The sequence below is a fragment of the Argopecten irradians genome, chromosome 16 (assembly GCF_041381155.1).
Source record: "Argopecten irradians isolate NY chromosome 16, Ai_NY, whole genome shotgun sequence".
In the NCBI taxonomy this organism is placed as follows: Eukaryota; Metazoa; Mollusca; class Bivalvia; order Pectinida; family Pectinidae; genus Argopecten; species Argopecten irradians.
This window is the reverse complement of record NC_091149.1, coordinates 29,262,426-29,282,647: the sequence shown is the minus strand read 5'-3', so window position 1 is coordinate 29,282,647 and position 20,222 is coordinate 29,262,426. Positions and strand designations below refer to the sequence as shown.

The window sequence follows — 20,222 nt, the reverse complement described above, 5'->3', positions numbered from 1 at the left end:
AATAAAATAAAATTCAAAGACTTAATCTACCAATAAGAATTAATGCCTCTGTATGAGTCTATAAAACAATATAAACACAACATACTTAGCACTACATATATGAAGTACACATTTACAACATTTATCATCCTACCATTTACTTACTACACAACTTACATTCAGGGATTTCCTCTGGGGCTTCCTCGGTTTCCTCGGATGGTACTATCTCCATTGTAACTGTTTGTGTGGTGTCCTCAGTGGGTTGCTCAGTTGCAGTAACAGTGACCTCGGAGTCTACCTCTTCTACAGGTACTTCTTCTGTTACTTCCAGATCCATAGTTACTTCGGTGGGTTTTTGGTCCTCAACAACTACATCGATTGTCACATCGGTCTCTTCCACCTCAGTGGATTTCTCAGTTTCTACTGTAACCTCGTCCTCTACTGCTTCTGCAGGCTGAAGAATTTCTGTGACATCTACTTCAGTTGGCTTAGCCTCTTGGATTGAAACTACCTTTGATGCCTCTGTGATGATTTCACTGGCGAATTTCTGAGCAATATCTTCAAGCTGTGTCTCAGTTTCAAGGGTATCTTCTTGAAGTTCTTTTGTTATCGTCACATCTGTGGCCTTGATGTCAAATTGCTCAGTGTATTCAGTTACAGTTTCTGAGACTGGTTTTTCGGTCTCAACTTCTGGTTGGTCTTCCAAAGTGTCTTCAGATGTGATATGCTCAACCTCAGAGACTTCGGTTGGCACAACCTCTTCAGTAAATGTAACCGACGATACTTGAGATTCCTCTGTCTCTGTGGGTTTTTCAGTCTCAGTTTCGGGCTGTTCTTCAGTGAGTTCTTCATCAACTATGACCTCAGTTTCAGAAACTTCTGATGGTATTGTTTCCTCTGCGAAGGTGACTTTTGTAACTGGGGCAATGCCTACTTCAATGGTTGTGTCTTCGGAAACATCTGGTTGGTCCTCCACAGATTCATCAGTGACAACATCTGCTTCCTCTGTGGTCTCAGAAGGTTTTGTTTCTTCGATTGATGGTGTAACAGTAACGTCCTCAACGGTTTCCTCTGGTGACACCTCAGTTTCCACTGCTGGTTTGTCCTCCACCTGTTCTTCTATAACCAAGTCTACTTCAGCTGTAACAGTAGATGGTTTCTCATCATCAACTGCAATTGATTCTTTAATTTCTGTAACCGTCTCCTCTTGAGGCTTTTCAGTTTCTTGTTCTTTAGATATTTCTTTAATCTCCTCATCAATCAGAAGTTCGTCTGTTGTCTCAACCTCTGATACAGTTGTGTCCTCCACAGAGAGTTGTTCTGTCACTGAAATAACAGTTTCCTCTGTAGAACTGTCAGTGACAATACCAGTGATTGATTCAAATGTCTCCTCTGTAGGAACAGCTGCTTCCTCAGGTGCGACATCGGATGGTTTTGAATCCGTGTCGATAACAACCTCAGTTGTATCAACAACATCCTGCTCTGAGATTTGGTCTGTCTCAAATTCAAGTTTCGTGTCTGTAATCTCTTCCTCTGGTATTTCAGTTTCCGTGACTACAACTTCCGAAATCAGTTTATCTGTGACAGAAGAAACTTCAGATACAGCTGGTGTGACACTTTCGGAGGGTTTATCCTCTTCAATGTCCTCTGTTGTTTCCACAGCTTCCTCAGTAGGGACGACATCCTCTTCTACACGGACATCTGCTGGTATCTTGTCTTCAATAGTGGAAGACACAGTTACTTCGGTGACAGTTTCCTCTTCAGGTTTTTCTGTCTGGATTTCAACAGTGATTTCTTTGACAGCTTCCTGTGGAATTTCGTCTGTTTCAGGAATAGTTTCTGATGGTTTTGTGTCATCCACAGTAATTTTAGTAACATCTTGTGAGATAAGGATTTCTGTTGATTTCTCCTGCTCTTGAGAGGGTTTTATTTCCGGGACTTCTTCCTCTGGCTGAAATTCCTCTGAAACATCTACATCTGTAGGTTTGGTAACATCAATTTCAATAGATTCAGACACATCCTTCTCTACCGTTTCTGGTATTTCCTCAGCTGTTTGAATCTCGAGTTCAGAAACTTCCTCTTGGGCGGTAAGATCAACCTCAGTCTCTGTTTCTGTAGTTTTTACATCCTCAATTTCGATAGTTGTTGTTACCTCTGAGACAACATCCTCGCTTGGTTGTGTCACATCGATGTCCACTGATATTTGTGTTACTTCTTTTTTAGGCTGCTGAAGTTCGTCCTCTGTTACCTCAGACAAATATTCAGTATCTACAGTCTTTTCTTCAGTAGTTTCTGGTATTTCTACATCAGTTAGTTGTGTTGAAACAACTTCATCTACTAAAACGGTTTCAAGAAGTTCTTTGGTGAATTCTTCGGCATATTTCTCAATGGTCTCAACGATGATCTCTGACGATTCAACATCCTTCTTCTCTTCGTCTTCCTCAACCCTCGAGACATCTTCATCCTCACGGATGACTAATTCCTCGTAGGTATCTGTTATATACTCCTCGGATTTCTCGAGATCAAAACTAACTTGTTTCTGGACTTTCTCTTGCTCAACAACCGTGACCTCTTCAATTGTTTCAGTTTCAGGCGTATCTTGTACAACTATGGTGTCTTTGAATTCCTCAATGGTCTCCTCTTTTGGTTTTTCAGCCATTTCTTCGGGAATCTCTTCAACTTCATCAGTTTTCTCTTTGGTCGGTGCCACTGGGGTTTCTGCAGGTTTAGATTCCTGAACAGTTATTGTGTCCTTTGTGTCTTCCACTGTATCTACTATGGGCTGAAGAGTTTCGGTCTCGGGGATATCCTCACTAGACGTGGTTTCTACGTCAATTTCAAGCTTTGATGCTTCCGATTCTTTTTTCTGTTCGATAATTATCGTCTCTCTTACCTCGGTCGCTGTTACTTCTTCAGGCTTCTCTGTTTCCACAACTGGCATTTCATCCAGAGTTTCTTCTGCTTCGAGGGCAACTTCGGAAACGACAGTTTGACTCGGCTTTTTGAGATCAATAATAATGGTTTCTTCGGAGAATTCAGTAGGTTTTGAATCGGTAGTGTCGATTTGAATTTCAGATATTTGCTGAACAGTTGGTTTTTTCTCATCTTCTTGAAGTTGGTCAACTTCAGAAGGTTTTTCCTCGGTGATTTCAATAGTTCCCCTGGTGACCTCTGTAACTTCCTCTGATGGCTTCTCAATTTCCATTTCTATGCTGATTTCAGAAGAAATTTCCGTTGATACTACAGCCTCAGTTTCGGTAACAGTGGTAGGTATTTTCTCATCAACAACCAGAGTTTCTCTTGTTTCCTCGACAGTTTCCTCGGTTGGTTTCTCAGCTTCTGTTTCTGGCTGAACGTCATCTGTTTTTAGTTCCGTTATTTCCAAAGAAACCTCTGCCACTTCGGTAGGTTTGTCCTCCGTGATCGAGAAAGATTCGCTTGATAATTCTATCTTTTCTTCACTAGAAATCTCAGTCTGATCCGCGTGTATTTCTTCTGGTTGTTCAATTGGCTGATCCTGAACTTGTTCATCTACATCTGTGGGTTTTGTTTCATCAAGTTTTATTGTTTCGCGAGTTTCTTCCAATAGCTCAATCTTTGGTTGTTCTGTTTCGACAGGAACAACATCGGATACTTCAGTTGAGAGAGTTTCCTCGAATATTTCTGTAACATCTGTGATCTTCTCCCCTTCAACATCAGCCATTTCATCTGTCTCAATGATGATTTCTGACACGACCTGGGTAACTTCCACCTCTTCAGACTCAGTGATTTCTACAGTAAGGGTTTCCTCGGTATCTTCTGGAGCCCTTGTTGGTTTTTCTTCTTCAGTATCAGCAAACTCTAAAGTAGTTTCAGTGACATCAGACACCAGTTCTTCAGTTTCTGACTTCACATCAGCGACCTCTTCACTGGTAGGTTCATCAGTGACCTCTTTGACCTCTGTTTCGATCTGTGTTAATTTGACCTCTGGTTTGGCCTCTATAACCTCTCGTTCGGTCTCAATGGTTTCCGTCTCCGGTTGGGAGGATTCAGTTATTTCTTCTGATTCAACAGGTAGCTCTGTGACAACAATCACTTCTCGTTCAGTTACGATAACGTCTTCTTTTGGAGCTTCGACTTCGGTGTTTTCAGTCAACTCCGTGTCTACCTGTTGTTCTGGTGCTATCTCTAATTCAACCTCTGTGGTCTGAGGTTTAGAAGAAAGTTCTAGAGTTTCTTTGAACTTTTCCTCCGGAGTTATCTCAATAGGTGCTTCCTCTCCCTCTTGGGCGATTTCGATTGTTTCTCTGAAGGTTGTTTCTGTAACTGACTCGGGTGCGGGGATTTCAACCTCGACAATTTCTGGCTGTTTTTCCACGTCCAACGTAATTTCTGTTACTTCAGACGGTTCGTCCGGTTTCTCCGTTGGGACAATAGAGACAGTTTCCATGACTGATTCTGCTGTAACTTCAGTAATGGTCTTTGTTATCTCCGTAGTCACCTCCTCGGGACTAATATCGATCTCAACTTCAGTCACCTCCGGTTTGCTGTCAATGATCTTTTCAGTTCGGACAATGGTTTCCTCACGGATTTCCTCAACATCAACCGGAACCGAGATTTCAGTAGCTTCTGTTTTCTTTTTAATGATAACAGTTCTTACTTCCTCAATTTCTTCCTGTTGTACAGGTGTTTCCACAGGGGTGAACTCTATCTCCAGTTCTGTTGTTTGAGGAGTAGGGGCAATTTCCTTTTCAGTTTTAACAATAGTTTCCTCCTCAGGGTATTCCACGATTGGCTCAGTTTTGACTTCAGTAACTTCCTTGGTTGTTGGTGTAACTTCAATAGTGTCCCTAAATGTTGTCTCGGTGACAATTTCAGGAGCAGTTACTTCAGTTTCTACCACTTCAGGTTGCTTTTCGGTTACTTCAAAAGTGACTTCCGAGGACTCCATTTCTGGTTTGTCCTCAGGAACAATAGACACTGTTTCCGTAAATGTCTCTTCTGTTACCTTGGTAATTTCCGTAACTTCGGTAGTTGTAACAGTTTCCTCGGGAGCAATATCGATCTCAACTTCAGTCACCTCCGGTTTGCTGTCGATGACCTTTTCAGTTCGGACGATGGTTTCCTCACTGATTTCCTCAACATCAACCGGAACCGAGATTTCAGTAGCTTCTGTTTTCTTTTTAGTTATAACAGTTCTCACTTCCTCGATTTCTTCCTGTTTTACAGGTGTTTCCACAGGGGTGAACTCTATCTCCAGTTCTGTTGTTTGAGGAGTAGGGGCAATTTCCTTTTCAGTTTTAACAATAGTTTCCTCCTCAGGGTATTCCACGATTGGCTCAGTTTTGACTTCAGTAACTTCCTTGGTTGTTGGTGTAACTTCAATAGTGTCCCTAAATGTTGTCTCGGTGACAGTTTCAGGAGCAGTTACTTCAGTTTCTACCACTTCAGGTTGCTTTTCGGTTACTTCAAAAGTGACTTCCGATGACTCCTTTTCTGGTTTGTCCTCAGGAACAAAAGACACTGTTTCCGTAAATGTCTCTTCTGTTACCTTGGTAATTTCCGTAACTTCGGTAGTTGTAACCGTTTCCTCGGGAGCAATATCGATCTCAACTTCAGTCACCTCCGGTTTGCTGTCGATGACCTTTTCAGTTCGGACAATGGTTTCCTCACGGATTTCCTCAACATCAACCGGAACTGAGATTTCAGTAGTTTCTGTTTTCTTTTTAGTTATAACAGTTCTCACTTCCTCGATTTCTTCCTGTTTTACAGGTGTTTCCACAGGGGTGAACTCTATCTCCAGTTCTGTTGTTTGAGGAGTAGGGGCAATTTCCTTTTCAGTTTTAACAATAGTTTCCTCCTCAGGGTATTCCACGATTGGCTCAGTTTTGACTTCAGTAATTTCCTTGGTTGTTGGTGTAACTTCAATAGTGTCCCTAAATGTTGTCTCGGTGACAGTTTCAGGAGCAGTTACTTCAGTTTCTACCACTTCAGGTTGCTTTTCGGTTACTTCAAAAGTGACTTCCGATGACTCCTTTTCTGGTTTGTCCTCAGGAACAAAAGACACTGTTTCCGTAAATGTCTCTTCTGTTACCTTGGTAATTTCTGTAACTTCGGTAGTTGTAACCGTTTCCTCGGGAGCAATATCGATCTCAACTTCAGTCACCTCCGGTTTGCTGTCGATGACCTTTTCAGTTCGGACAATGGTTTCCTCACTGATTTCCTCCAGATCAACCGGAACTGAGATTTCAGTAGTTTCTGTTTTCTTTTTAGTGATAACAGTTCTCACTTCCTCGATTTCTTCCTGTTTTACAGGTGTTTCCAAAGGGGTGAACTCTATCTCCAGTTCTGTTGTTTGAGGAGTAGGGGCGATTTCTTTTTCAGTTGTGACTATTTTCACTTCTTCAATCTCAGGGAGGTCATCCTCAACAGTAAGTTTCATTTCAGTGACCTCTGTTACCTTGTCTACTGGTACACTCTCTTCTTCCTCTAGCTCCTGAATGGTGATTGGAGATTTCGGAACGACTTCCAGCGTTTCCTTGAAGAAAGATTCCTCGTCGGTCTCCTGGGCTTCCGAGGAAGGAGCGCTTCGAGCTGAAAACATTTAAACCTACTGTCAAAGCAAAGTTAGCCTACACTATTAAATACCTGAAGTCCCCTGACCTAGCCTATAACAACAGCTTACCTTACCGTCAATGGTCTCACTTGCAGCGGTCAAGAAAATGGAGCTTTCGGACGTCCACAAGGACAGAGCAATTCAATTCAAGGTGTTCAGAAAAGGGTTTCAAATGGCAGAATCGGGAGCACACACCCAAAGCATACTCAAGGGCTGACTTTGCAATAAATCGGAAGGCCACAATCAAGAAAGTCGATTTTGTGAAAGAGACCAAAAGTGTATTGAAACTGGTTGGCAAAATCAGAGCTCAAAAGGATTGTCATTTTTTTTGGCTATAATTTGCATACCACACTTCAAAGGGTATTTCCTGTGTGCTGTCACTCAGGTCAATGGGGGCTCATAGGTAAGGCAACAAGTCGCACACAAGGTAAGGGTCATAGGAATTCAGGTGCAGATGTTTACAAAATGTATGGAATTATTCACAGGAATTCCAGAATATTAATATAGATACTTATATAAGATAAATAAAATATAGTTTTATGAAATATAATAAGTTTCATAGACTTTGTTAAGCTTATAAATTTCGAAAAAAATTAGATATTAAATGTCATAAAAGTTCAAAGCGATATTTCATCTTTTAGAAAAACACTATTTCAACTAATTTTCAATCATTTTTTCTTATTCTCTTATTATTTTTCGATTGAATTTATCATGCAGATAAAGAATGTCAGGAAAAAGGAAGCCTTGGCATCAAAACCTTTGGGTGAAACGTGCATGTTGTACTTACGTAAGATACAGATGTAAGCTGTGGACCTCGCTGTACCAGCCTTGTTGGAAACCTCAACCCAGTATTCTCCTTCGTCCTCAGGGTAGGCGTCTTTGATGATGAAGGCGCTCGTGGTTTCAGTGGTCGTGATCTCAATGTCTTCGCTCGATTTCAGTGCCTCACCATCGAGGAACCATGTGACAGTTGGAGCAGGGCGTGCTGTGAAGACGACCTCCAAATGAAGAACATTGTTTTCCATGATAGTGATGTCAGTGAGAGATGTTGTGAATCGCGGACTTTGTACTTCCTCGGTTTCCAAAGTTTCCACTTTCTTAACAACTTCCAAGGGAACTTCTTGTACTTCAACAGTGGTTTTGGTTTCAGGTTTAACTTCAGGTACCATTTCCACCTCAACAGTTTGTGTAGCCTCTTTGACAATTTCAGTTTTCGTGACGACAGTTTCACTGGTCGCCTTGGAAACTTGAAACTCAATTTCTACTGGAGTTGTTTCTTGAGTAATAGGTATTTCGACTTCAGAAACTTCTGATTTTTCAACAGTTTCTTCCTGGAGAGTAACTTTTGTCTGCTCAACAGTTGTCTCTGTTGGTTTGATCTCAATAACTTCAACTTCAACTGGAGTAGATTGTTCCTGTGTGACCTCAGTGACAACAGAAACATCCTCTGGAGTCACTGTGTCTTCAGCTGGTGCAGTCGAAGTCTCTTTAGGTTCTTCTTTTGATGGTGTAGCACCAACATCTTCAATATCAGAAGTTTTTGGTTCCTCCGGTTGAATGGATTCTACAACTTCTGTTTCCTCCTCAGGCAGACTTTCCTCTGCTGGAGCTGTCTCGGTTTCAGTAGGTGCTTCCTTAGATGGTGTAGCACCAACATCTTCAATTTCTGATGTTTTTGGTTCCTCAGTTGGAGTGGAATCCAAATTGTCGGTCTTTTCCTCTGGTAGAGTTTCCTCGGCAGTAGGAACAAGACTTTCTTTTCTGGCCTCCACAACAGCAGTACTGACCTCAGATATAATGTCGGTGGAAGTTGATGTTTCCTCTGTTACCACTGTCACCTCCTCAGTTTTCTCAGGTTGGACAGATTCCTCCGCTATAGGTGCTGTGGAAGGTTGTACAGGTTTCTTGGTAAGTTCTGAAATTGTAACTTTGACAAATTACTATCTATAATTTGTTAAGCATTTTCATTACGCAATGGTAGAATATTTAATTTCTTTTCAAATGTGGTTTTAAAAAACCAATGTCAGATATATTCATTTGTATCTCACAAGTTTTATCCCATATTCAACATACTTCTCTAATTTCAATTTCACTTTGTACTAATTAAATATCATGTTGACAAAACCAAGAACTTTGATGTTATTTGAAAGATCTGTTAATCAATCTGATAATATTCCAACAGCCATACCATAAACATGATGGTAGGCAAAACCTTCATGGATAAAACTAAACAGATAACAGAAAGGGAAATGTTCACCACAAATCATAAAGCCTTACCGTGAACGTGAAGATAGGCCGTGGACTTAATGGTGCCTTTGTCCGTGATGACCTCCACCGTGTATTCACCTTCATCTTCCGGTATGACGTCATGGAACAGGAGAACACTGTGGTGCTCTTTGGTGACGATTTCCATCTCCTTGCAAGGCTCGATTTCCTCGCCATCAAGGGACCAGATAACCTTTTCAGGTTCTCCGGTGTACGTCACATCGAACCGGATAGTTGTATGTTCGGTGACGTGCATGTCATTGAGCTGGGATACAAAGGTGGGCACATCGTCCTCCTTGATCGTCGTGGTGATGACCTCTGTGACCTCTGTAATGTCAGTGATTTCCTGAGTAGGGGCCTCCTGTGTCGGGGCTTCTTGTTTCTCGGCAGGTTTCACTAGTTCTGTAAAACGTAGCATTGGTAAAACCCAAATAAGCCTTGCTGCCTAATGATATTTAAAATTCCAAATGCTTAATGAAATTATGGTAAAATGTATAAAGCAAGATGAAATAATTTGAAATCAAATTTATATCATTCAAACCCTTTTGATATGCAATTCATACTATATTTATCCATAATATTATATGCATTAATAATTTTACTGATCTTATCTCTAGCAAGTCAATCTCAAAAAACATAAAGAAAATAATTGAAACCTATTCGCACTGATTTATCATTAATATTTGATATTTATCTCTATCAAATCAATCTAAAAACGAATTCAAAAGTAATACGTTTACAAAGTTTCACTGTTCTATTTGTTTCGAGTCAATCTCAAGCTAACGTTTCAATGGTTATTGAGTAGATCAAATCAAAATTTAAATGCTTAGGGACAAAACTGCATATTTACGGTAAAAAATAAAACAAGCCAATTTACAAACATTTCAAATAACGAATGTTCTTTGATGGTGATTGATGTCAGTTCATTGGAATTAAATATCTACATATTAGAAATGTGGAGGAATGATGAGGTAAATTATACGAGTTGACTTGAAATTTTAATGCATGATCTTGACATTTCTTCAGAAAACTCCACTATACATTACCAAACTAAGTACAAATTTAACGTTCCAGTTGCTTTTACAGAACCTATTCAAAACAACCAGATCAAGGTTTTAAGTTTGGTCAGAGTTAACTTCGAGATGTCACTATCATGCGAAAATAGTGGATAAAAATATACAGGTCTTGGTCGTGACATGTCTACAACAAACTCCATTATGTAAACAAAACTCAAACAAAATTTCGCATCATCTTGATTGGTTTACCACAATCTGTGTAGACCAATCAGAGATAGCTGGTTTGAGTTTAAATGGAGTTGAATCCGAGATCTCATGACCAGGCAAATATAGTAGATAATAGTGTAGTACAGTTGGCCTTGACATGTCTGCAGCAAACTCCGAAATTAAAAATGCCAAACTCTGATGAAAATATTCACTTCTCTGATTAGTCAAATACCGTTGGTGATAACCAATCAGACACCGGCTAGAGTTTGGTCGGAGTTCACTTCTGATATCCCAGGACCAGGCCACGAAAGTAGATAAACATTGACCTGATACGTGAAGATATGCCGTCGTTGTTGCCTTTCCAACTGGATTGGTGACTTCTACAAAGTATTGACCCTCGTCCTCTGGGAAGACGTCGTGGAGAACAAGGACGCTGTCATGTCCCTGTGTTGTGATCTCGATGGCTTGTGTGGGCTTGAGTTCCTCTTCCTCCAAGAACCATACAACTTCCGGAGTTGGGGTACCGGTGAAGCTAACCACAAATTTCACAGTGGTACCTTCTGCAACATGCATATCTGTAAGAGGTGTTATAAATACAGGTACTTCTTCTTGTGGTTCTACGACTTCAGAAACCTCCGCAACCTCAACATCATCCTCAGTAGGCTTGGCAACACTTTCGATTGATTCAATTTGTGTTGTTATGACAGATTCAGTAGTTACTTCAACAGGCTTTGTCTCCTCAGGTTCAGGTTTCTCTACAACTGGAATCACATCTTCAGTAGCTACTTCATCCTGAGTAGACTCGATGACACTTTCCACAGGAGAAGTAGCTCTGGGCTGAACAGACTCTATGGTGACTTCTGTAGGTTTGGAATCTTCTTGTTGTGGCTCTTCAGTAACTGGAACCACATCTTCCGTTGTTGGTACCTCTACTTGTGTTGTGTCAGCAACGCTCTGAACAGGCGAAACAGTGGTAGGCTGAGCAGCCTCAATAGTGACTTCCGTAGTCTTAGCTTCTTCGGGGAGTGGTTCCTCTGTAACCAAAACAACTTCTGTAGAAGGAACCTCATCCTGTGTGGTATCGGTGACACTCTCAACAGGAGAAGTAGCTGTGGGCTGAACGTCGTCTGGGGTAACCTCGGAAGACTTAGCCTCTTCAGGAAGTGGTTCCTCTGTAACCGGAATAACCTCTGTAGACGGTACGTCATCCGTTGTAGTATCGGTGACACTCTCTACAGGAGAAGTAGTTGTGGGCTGAACATCTTCTGGGGTAACCGCGGAAGACTTAGCCACTTCAGGAAGTGGTTCCTCTGTAACCGGAACAACCTCTGTTGACGGTACGTCATCCTGTGTAGTATCGGTGACGCTCACAACAGGAGAAGTAGCTGTGGGCTGAACATCTTCTAGGGTAACCTCTGTAGGCTTAGTTTCTTCTGGTTGCGGTCCTTGTGTAATAGGAACCACATCCTCCTGTTCAGGAATTTCTTCCTGGGTTGTTTCAGCAATGGTTTCTACTGGTGACACAGCTTTAGGCTGAACAGCCTCTACTGCCACCTCTGTAGGCTCCGTCTGTTCAGACTGTAGTTCCTGTGTAATAGGAACTACCTCTGCTGACGGCTGATCTTCCTCGGTCGTCTCGGTCACACTCTCAATTGGGGAAGTAGCTGTTGGCTGGACAGCTTCTGCTTCAACGTCTTCGGATGTTGTTGCCTCAGGTTGAAGTTCCTGTGGGATAAGAACCACTTCCTCTGATGCAGGAACCACCTCCTGTGTTGTTTCAGTTACACTCTCCACAGGAGCCACAGCGGTAGGCTGGACTGCCTCGGGAGTGACATCAAGAGGCTTAGCTTCCTCGGGTTGTGGTTCCTGAGTAATGGGAGCAACTTCCTCCGTTTCCTCAACTTCCGCTGTTTCTACTGTACCAGCTTGTATTTCCACTTCCTGTTGTTGAGCTGGTTCTTCCTTCGCCTCAAGAATCTCTATCTCCATTTTTTCCTTGACTTTTTGGATCTGTTCCTCAAATTCTTTGGCAACAGTAGATAATTCAGAGTCGGAATCAATGTGGGGTTTAGGGGAGGCAGCCTCGATGGATGACAGGAACGAATCAGATGCTTCCTCAGTGTCAGGTACATACTCATAGGCTGTAAAGGAGGAGAGGTTGGGTGTCAGAGGTGGGAATCAATCATACATAACGACAGGGTTAGTTAGGATGTTCACAAATACTTGTATTAGTATACAATTTAACAAGTTCTTGAAAGAGACAAATCTGCAAGACCACTCAAAATATTGAATGATATGTATTTCTCATTTCGGCAAATCATGATTGATCTTCCATAAGAGCATGATGCATTTAGGGAAAGAGACTCATCATACAGATTGCATGCGTTTGAAGATTAATCGATTTGTCAATATGTGAATACATATTAAGCATATTTTAGCTAGAGTTGCAGACTGATTAATGTCTCTTTCAATATTACCAAATCAAAATATATTTACCAATGAATAAACTTATCATTTTCAGCTATCAATACATTTTTTAAATTGAATTTTATTACAAATTAAGTGTACATACTGTAAAGAATTCTTGTTCTCTTTAATTTTGCAAAACCCAAAGGAATGTAATGATGTCCATAATATAACGGTGGAATTGAAAGACTTTGATCATGGATTGCAAACATTTTACAACTCAACGGAGCAGAGATAGGAAAGAGTGAATGCCCGGAAATATCAAACAATAAGGATCAAAATCAGAGTTCTAAATCTGATGTCACACCCAATCAAAGACTAACGAGAAATTCAATACCGATAGCAGTGACCATCTAACGCGAGGCGAGTCCTAGTGAATCATGAATTCTTGTTAAGTGCATAACATCGACTTTATATGGCTTACTCACATTCAACCTCCAGATAGCCACGTGTAATAGCCTTTCCATATTTATTGAGTGCAACACAAGTGTACTCTCCTGCGTCCTGGGGGAAGACCTCCACGATAAGCAGAGTACACGCTCCGCTCTCTGTATTATATGTGAGCTTGAAGTCCTGGTTCTCTGTTATCGGTTTGTCATCATGGTACCAGGAGATCTCAGGCATAGGGTGACCTTCGACCTCACAACGGAATTTGGCCTCTTCCCCGTCCATGACCTTGAGAGAAGTCAAACCCCATGTAAAATCAGGAGCAAGATCACCGTCTGGGATCTCGATATCGGGAAACACTTCTCTAGTTGTGGTTGCCTCTGGAACCGTGATTTTCTCCTCTTTAGTATGTTCCTCAGTCACAACAATCTTTGTGACTTCTTTGACATGTTCAGGCATCTGGAGAGTCAGCTCGACTTCTTCCTGAGGTTGCTCTGTCAACTGAAATGTGACTTCTTCAGTGGTGGTGTCTCCAAGGTCAGACACCTGGAAGGTGACTTCTTCTGTTGTGTTGGTGATGGTTTCCGACTCTTGTGCTTCCTGTACTTGAGCCGTTTCATGATCATCACTGATCTGGAGTGTGAGCTCCACTTCCTCCCCGGGAGTTTCCTCCACCTGAATGGATGTTTCCTCAGGAGTGGACTCCTCTACCTCAGCGAGTTGGAAAGTGAAACTTTGAGATTCCTCAGATACCTCGTCGGTTGTTGTAACTTCTTCAACAAGGTTTGTTTCTGCCTCGTCACCAAGTTGGATTGTCATCTCATATTCCTCCTCTGGTATATCCTCAATCTGAAGAGTGATTTCCTCAGTGGTTGTGTCGTCAGCAGTAGATACCTCTTGGGTGGTAGTTATTTCCTCTGTCCTAGAAGTCCTTCTTTGTATAACTTCCTCGAGAACAAAAGGACCACTATCAGTGGACAGGTCTATACTGAACTGTACTTCCTCGCCAGGTGTTTCTTCGGTATCCATGACAACTTCTTTTTCCTCTTCCTGTTGTAGAACAGGAAGTTGGAATACCTCCGTTGTTTCCATAGATACCTGTTCGACAGGAACTGTGTCGTCAGATTCTGGTACTTCCTTTTCCTGATCAGTTACAGTCATCATAACAATTTCCTCTGAAGGCGTGTCTTCAACCTCAATCATCACTTCCTCCTTCGTATCGGTTGTTGATGGAAGTTGGAACACAAATTCCTCCTCGATATTTTCAGATTTTTCTGTAGTTCTTGTCTCTTCAATCTCAGAAACGGTAGAATCAGAAATGTGAAGAGTGAGTTCTACAGCTTCATCCGGTGTGTCTTCAACTTGCAGAGTGATTTCTTCTTTATGAGTATCCTCAACCTCTGGCAGGTGGATGGTTTCTTTGATTTCCTCCTTTACTACCTCGACATCACGGATGACTTCCTCAACTTCAGGAGCTGACTGTTCGGTCTGTTCTATCTGTAGGGTCAGTTGTACTTCCTCTTTGGGTTGATTCTCTACATTGATCACCATCTCTTCTTGGTAACTATCCTCAACTTGAGGAAGTTCAAAGGTTACTTCTTTGACTGATCTAGTTTCCTCTGTTTCAGTGATACTGGTTACCTCTGGCAGCTGTTCAGATATGTCAATATCGATCTGGATAACCTCCTCTGGTTCTTCTGGTTCACGAATAATCTCGATAGTTTCACGTTGGGAAATTTCCAGAAAGTCTTCAGGAGCCTCTGTTTCCGATTCTGGTTCCTTTACATGTTCGATAACTGCCCGTTCTGTAACCTCGACAGGCTGCAGAGGAGCTGGTGTTTCTGCCTCCAGCTGTGTTACCTGGATAGTCTCACGCTCTGTTGTTATTACAGGTTGGGTAGGTGCATCAATCTCCACCTCAAATACCTGCTCTTCTTGTACCTTTTCCTCAAGAGCTTCGACTTCTTTAGGAGTTGTTTCTTCAGTCGTGTTGATAGAAAACGTGACTTCCTCTAAAGGTTTACCTTTAATGTCAAAGGTTATTTCCTCTGTATGAGTCTCTTCGGTCGTGGTCACTTCCTCGACAACAACATCCTCAGGTTGTTCGCTTATTTGGAACGTGAACTCTTCTTGGTGAGTTTCCTCTTTGGTTTCTGTTACCTCTTCAACCGGTTTGTCCTGCTGCATGTCAATGGAAAATGTCACTTCCTCCTTAGGTTGTCCTTGAAGGTCAAATGTGATTTCTTCCAGATGAGTTTGCTCTGAATCAATGATTTCAGTTTTCTGAACCTCGGTTTCAGTGAGGAATGTTTCAACCTCTTGCTTAGTCTCCTCGGTAACAGGGATTGTCATTTCTACGACTTCCACAGTTGTGTCCTCCACTGATGTTTCTTCTAGTGTTTCCTCTGTGGGTTCTTCTTTCACTGGTTCATCTTTAACTGGAACCTCTTCAATGGGAGTCTCCTCGACAGGGAATTCGATCGTGGTTTCCTGTGTTGGTTTCTCTTCCTTTGGAATATCCTCCTCAATAACCGGTTCGGGTTTCTTTTCCACTTCAAACGATGGACGGATTTCTTCTATTTGTTCTTCTGAAGGACGAGGCAGGTCCTTTGGCTCGGCGCCATCAACAACATCAAAATCCACTTCACTCCTACTTTTCAAGGGGATGTGGATTTCATGTGGTTTCTGGACCATGAATTTCTCCTGAATCTCCACCTCGTATCTCTGAACAGATGTCCGCCTTTCCTGTTGCGTCTGAGTAGTGAAGGTTTTCTCAGTTTTTGAAACTGTCTGTTCTGGAAGAGAGACCTCAAACTGAACCTCCTGTGGCTTAACATCATGCACAATCTCAATGGTTTCTGAATGTCTTTCCTCCGATTCAGAAACTTCCGGCTCCTCTTGAGGAATGTCACGGATCTCCTTCGTGACAATACGTGTTGTCTCTGATACAACATCCTCAGCTGGACGCGTTTGAACCTCTATGAGCTTAAGAGGTTTGGGTTCCTCGTGTGACGTCACAACCATCGAAGTTTTGTGGAATTCCCCACCATCTACAACTTTGGGATAATCATCAACATTGACGATTTCCTCAGTTGTCTTTGTAGTTGTGATTGTGGTGGTCTCGGTAGTTACCGATGAAGTCGTCTGGGGCTGTTGTTGCTGGGGGAAACCAATCTGAATTTCAAATTGAGTTGTCGGCTCTGTTGTCACCATGGTACCTTGCTGGGTTACCAAAGAAACCGGATGGGTTACCGTTGGTTGCGAAACCACAGTAACCTGCTGAGGTTGTTGGCGAGTTGGTGCATGGTGGTCAAGTTCAATAGATTCTTTGAACCGTGTCTCCTCTGTCACATCGAGAGGGACCTCTTGTTGAGGTTCCTTCTGTATATGGAGTTTCGTTGTATGGATATCGTGCGTAACTTCCTCGGGTTTAGGAACCTGCTGGACCTCAATTGTCATGCGATGGGATTCATGTTTAGGGATGTCTTCTTCAGGGGCTGCAAGAACAAGATGGGTGAAATTGAGGATAGGAAGGCAGCAACCAAGGCTCAGTCAGGACAAATTCACACATTTTACCATATAAGCATAATTTTCACACTTTTGAAAGTTCTTTTGATTTAATTTGATGCTATTTCTTATTTTACTATCAATAATCATTAAATTTTTTATACATTGTTCAATAAAAGCTGATGCAATTAAATTATAAACAATCTAATAAGGGAGATTTGCTTTTAATTTTGTATGTAGTATATAATTCAAGACATATAAAAAACATTGATAATTTCAAATTCTAAGGATATTCCAGATACCAATACTTTCCATGATTATGTATGGTTTTTTTGTAACATTCAATGTACAAAATGTAATTGGAGATATCTTGAAAAATAGTTTTGGAAGCCAGAAATTCAAATTTTGGATTTCTTGTTTTAAAAATCAAGAAATTTACTTTTACAAACAAGGGAGAGAGCTGAAGAAGAAACAGGAAATGCACGTCTTTTAAACATCCTTTCGACTCAGAACATGCACAGTAAAAGCCATATATATTCCTACAGCGGTTGAGACGTACCAACGACAGTGAGGCGACAGGTTGTGATCGTCTCGCCATAACGGTTACGGGCGGAGCATGTATATTCGCCCTCATCCTCTGGGAAGACCTCCACAATGACTAAAGAGCTCTCCCCAGTTTTGAAGTTAACACTGATTTGAAAGTCTGTGGATGGCTTAAGTTCATGCCCATCGTGGAACCACTTGACCTTCGGTTGTGGTGTTCCACGGAAATGGACAAGAAACTCAACACGTTCTCCATCCCGAACGATCTTTGGCTGCAACAGTTCTGTGAAAACTGGAGGAACCTTCATTTCCTCTGGAAGTTCGTCCTCGCTGGCACTAGGACCTGTTTCGTCCTCAGACAATGGGTACCTGACAGTCTCTTGGCGGGACTGCTTTGGACGCTCCTCTCGGGGCAGGTCAAATTCTACTTTTTTCTTTGCTGAAAAAAAGGTGAGGAGAAAATCGGGGATAAGATAGGAATAACACACGTGGAACAAAATGGACAGGACAGTACAGGACAGGACTGGACTGGAAGACTGGGACAGATGGACAGACATGGACGGAACAGGAAATCAAACATACACACAATGCCTTAGGAACAAGCATGGCTCGTAGACATTTAGAAATGTATATCTCTTATTCAATTTGGGGTAAAAGGTCAATGGTAAAGGTATGAAAAAAATGTATCACATTAAAAGCAAACCGCAAAATCGAAGGTCAAAGGGGAATAAAATTACACTTGTAAAATTTGTTTGGGAAAATCGCACACAGCAAAGCAGACATTAAAACACAACGCCATAAAAAAGCATCATGGAGTCTTTATTAAAAAGATTTTATTGAATAGTTAATGTCGAGACAACATGGCTATGATATAAAAAGAATGCAGAATACACATATTTTAGACACGAAGCGTGAAATGATAGAACATAAAGCCTGTATACGTATAAAGCATTGAGTACGTCACAGACCGTTAAAACATCTGACAGGGACACGTGTCTTTGTACATGTTTACAGACATACACGTCAAAACAACATATAACACATAGACATTTAGGTACCTCCGAACCCCTATACACAAACGTGGTTCAGCCCAAAACAATAAAGGATGATTCCACTTTGTGTATGGAGGTGGAGTGAGAAAACATCCAACATCTTAATTTTTATATCAGTACCTAGCCTACTGATAAATGAAAAGTATATATATACTTCAAAAGGTTTAAAACAAATAACGTCAGACATCGAGAAATTCTTGAAAGTATAAGTTGGTGAATGATTAAAACAAATAATAAAATGTAAAAACAATGTAAAGATATGATCATTATACAATTTCATCAATTAACGGTGGCAGTAACTTGATAATGATGATAAATGGTAATGGGACAGGACAGTGGTCAGTGAAACACTTACGTGTGACATGTAGAGTGGTCTTGCAAGTGACCACCCCGCGGTCATTCTCAGCCACACAGATGTAGTCCTGAGAGTCAGATGGGACAACCTTGGTGATGACCAGTGTAGATGTTGTCCTCTCATCGAGGATCTGGATACGCGGTGATGGCATCAGACGGATCTCGTTCACATACCATGTAACCTTTGGCCTTGGTTCACCTATGACCTCTACTTCAAGACTGCAAAACCACAGGAAGAAATGATAATTAGTAGAGCCTCACAACTCAGTGAATGCATTCCTTACTAAACACAAGACTTTCTATAAAGTCATGAACATTTCAAGAAACATTTAATGTTTGAAAAAAATTCAACAATTGAAAAAGATAGACTTATGCTAACTATGAGACAAATTTATGCTAACTATAAACTAACTTATTTTCACGTGCGATTCAATTTCAATAATTTTGCTGCTGATACAAAAACGTGTAAATTCATAACAGAAAAGTTTCACGTATGATACAACTATATCAAAATAAGTTGTAACAGATATAAGTTTCTTTCAGTGTTTGTTTTTAAAGCTTTAGTACCAATGAGAAGCAATTTTATCTTACCGAGCTGTTTGATCTTCCTCTACATCCAGGACAGGGTTAAGAGGACGTACGAACTCGGGTGACTTCTCTATCTTTGTCACGTATTTCTCCTCAATCTCGGTAACTTCCTCTTTCTCTGGCTCTTCTGGCATGGCTAAGGAAGGAATCAATAGTATTACAACATTATGGATATGTATTTTCTTTCGTGTATTTCTCAGGAGAGCATAATTAAATAAAACAATAGAAAAGTCTTTGAAATCATGATATATCTTCATAACATCACTGCAATTATTTTTCTTTGAATGCATGATATAGATTTGTCATGGTGACATAATGGCAGACTTACTGTGAATCAGAAGGGTTGCTGTGGTAACGGCCTCTCCGAATGGGTTCACAGCTCTACAAGCATATTCCCCAGCATCCTCTGGGAATACCTCTGGTATGTAGAGTGTACAAACTCCAGTGGTTTCGTCCTGGGTGATCTTGAAGTCGGCACTTGGTGTGATCTCCTGCCTCTCACGGTACCATGTCACTGTCGGGAATGGTGTACCCTCGACACGGCAAGTCATGGTGACTTCCTCCCCATCAGGAATCATCTGGGGCTGAAGGAGCTCCACAAACTCCGGTGGGATTTCCGTCACTTCCTGTGCCTCTTCTAGTGTGAACTGGCTGACAACTTCCTCTTTCTGTGGGGGTTTCTCCTCACCGACCACAGAGTCCTCCTTGCTGACTTCTTCGTCGACAGGTTTTCGTTCTACTTCTGGTATTTCGAACTTCCTGCTGACTGCCTGAGGTGTCAGAGTGGCTTCAGACACTTCTGGGCGAGTCTCCTCAGGCTTGGGAGCAGGTTTCATCTCCATGGTGACTTTGACAGTTCTTTCCGGTGATTCAGGAACTCTTTCCGGTTTCAGTGGGACCTTCTTCTCCCGCTCGATTTTCTCTGGTTTTGTCATTTGTTCGGTAATCTCTTCCAGGGCTTCCTCCATGGGTTCCTCTGGTTTCTCCACTTCTGTGACCTCCTTCCTGACTGGTTTGACAGGTGGTGGCGACACTGGGGGCTCTGCCTTCACCAGAGGCTCTGGTTTGGGGCGATCAATAAACTGTAGAAAGGAATGAGGAAAATTCATGTCAGAATTTTAGCAGTGCACAGGTTTAGGGCAGTCAATAAAATGTAATAATAATAGTAGACAATAAACAACAGGCATATTTACAGACAATAGTAAATGATCTCCCTATTAAAATATTTAGGAGATAGTTAAAGTTGACTTTCTAATAGTCGGA

General features: G+C 41.5%; 1 protein-coding gene across 2 annotated transcripts in view; it reads right to left on the bottom strand.

Moving 5' to 3' along the window:
• The window catches only part of LOC138310941 (titin-like), a 255,773-nt gene that overhangs the window by 152,898 nt on the left and 82,653 nt on the right, over positions 1-20,222 (bottom strand). For both annotated transcript variants that reach the window (XM_069252300.1, XM_069252301.1), the window contains exons 81-89: positions 19,288-20,041; positions 18,963-19,095; positions 18,373-18,590; positions 16,982-17,404; positions 12,957-16,412; positions 10,389-12,203; positions 8,852-9,241; positions 7,362-8,489; positions 157-6,552 (exon numbers count right to left, since the gene is read on the bottom strand). In XM_069252300.1, coding sequence (XP_069108401.1) covers positions 157-6,552; positions 7,362-8,489; positions 8,852-9,241; positions 10,389-12,203; positions 12,957-16,412; positions 16,982-17,404; positions 18,373-18,590; positions 18,963-19,095; positions 19,288-20,041 — 14,713 coding nt within the window. The remainder of the gene's footprint in view (positions 1-156; positions 6,553-7,361; positions 8,490-8,851; positions 9,242-10,388; positions 12,204-12,956; positions 16,413-16,981; positions 17,405-18,372; positions 18,591-18,962; positions 19,096-19,287; positions 20,042-20,222) is intronic.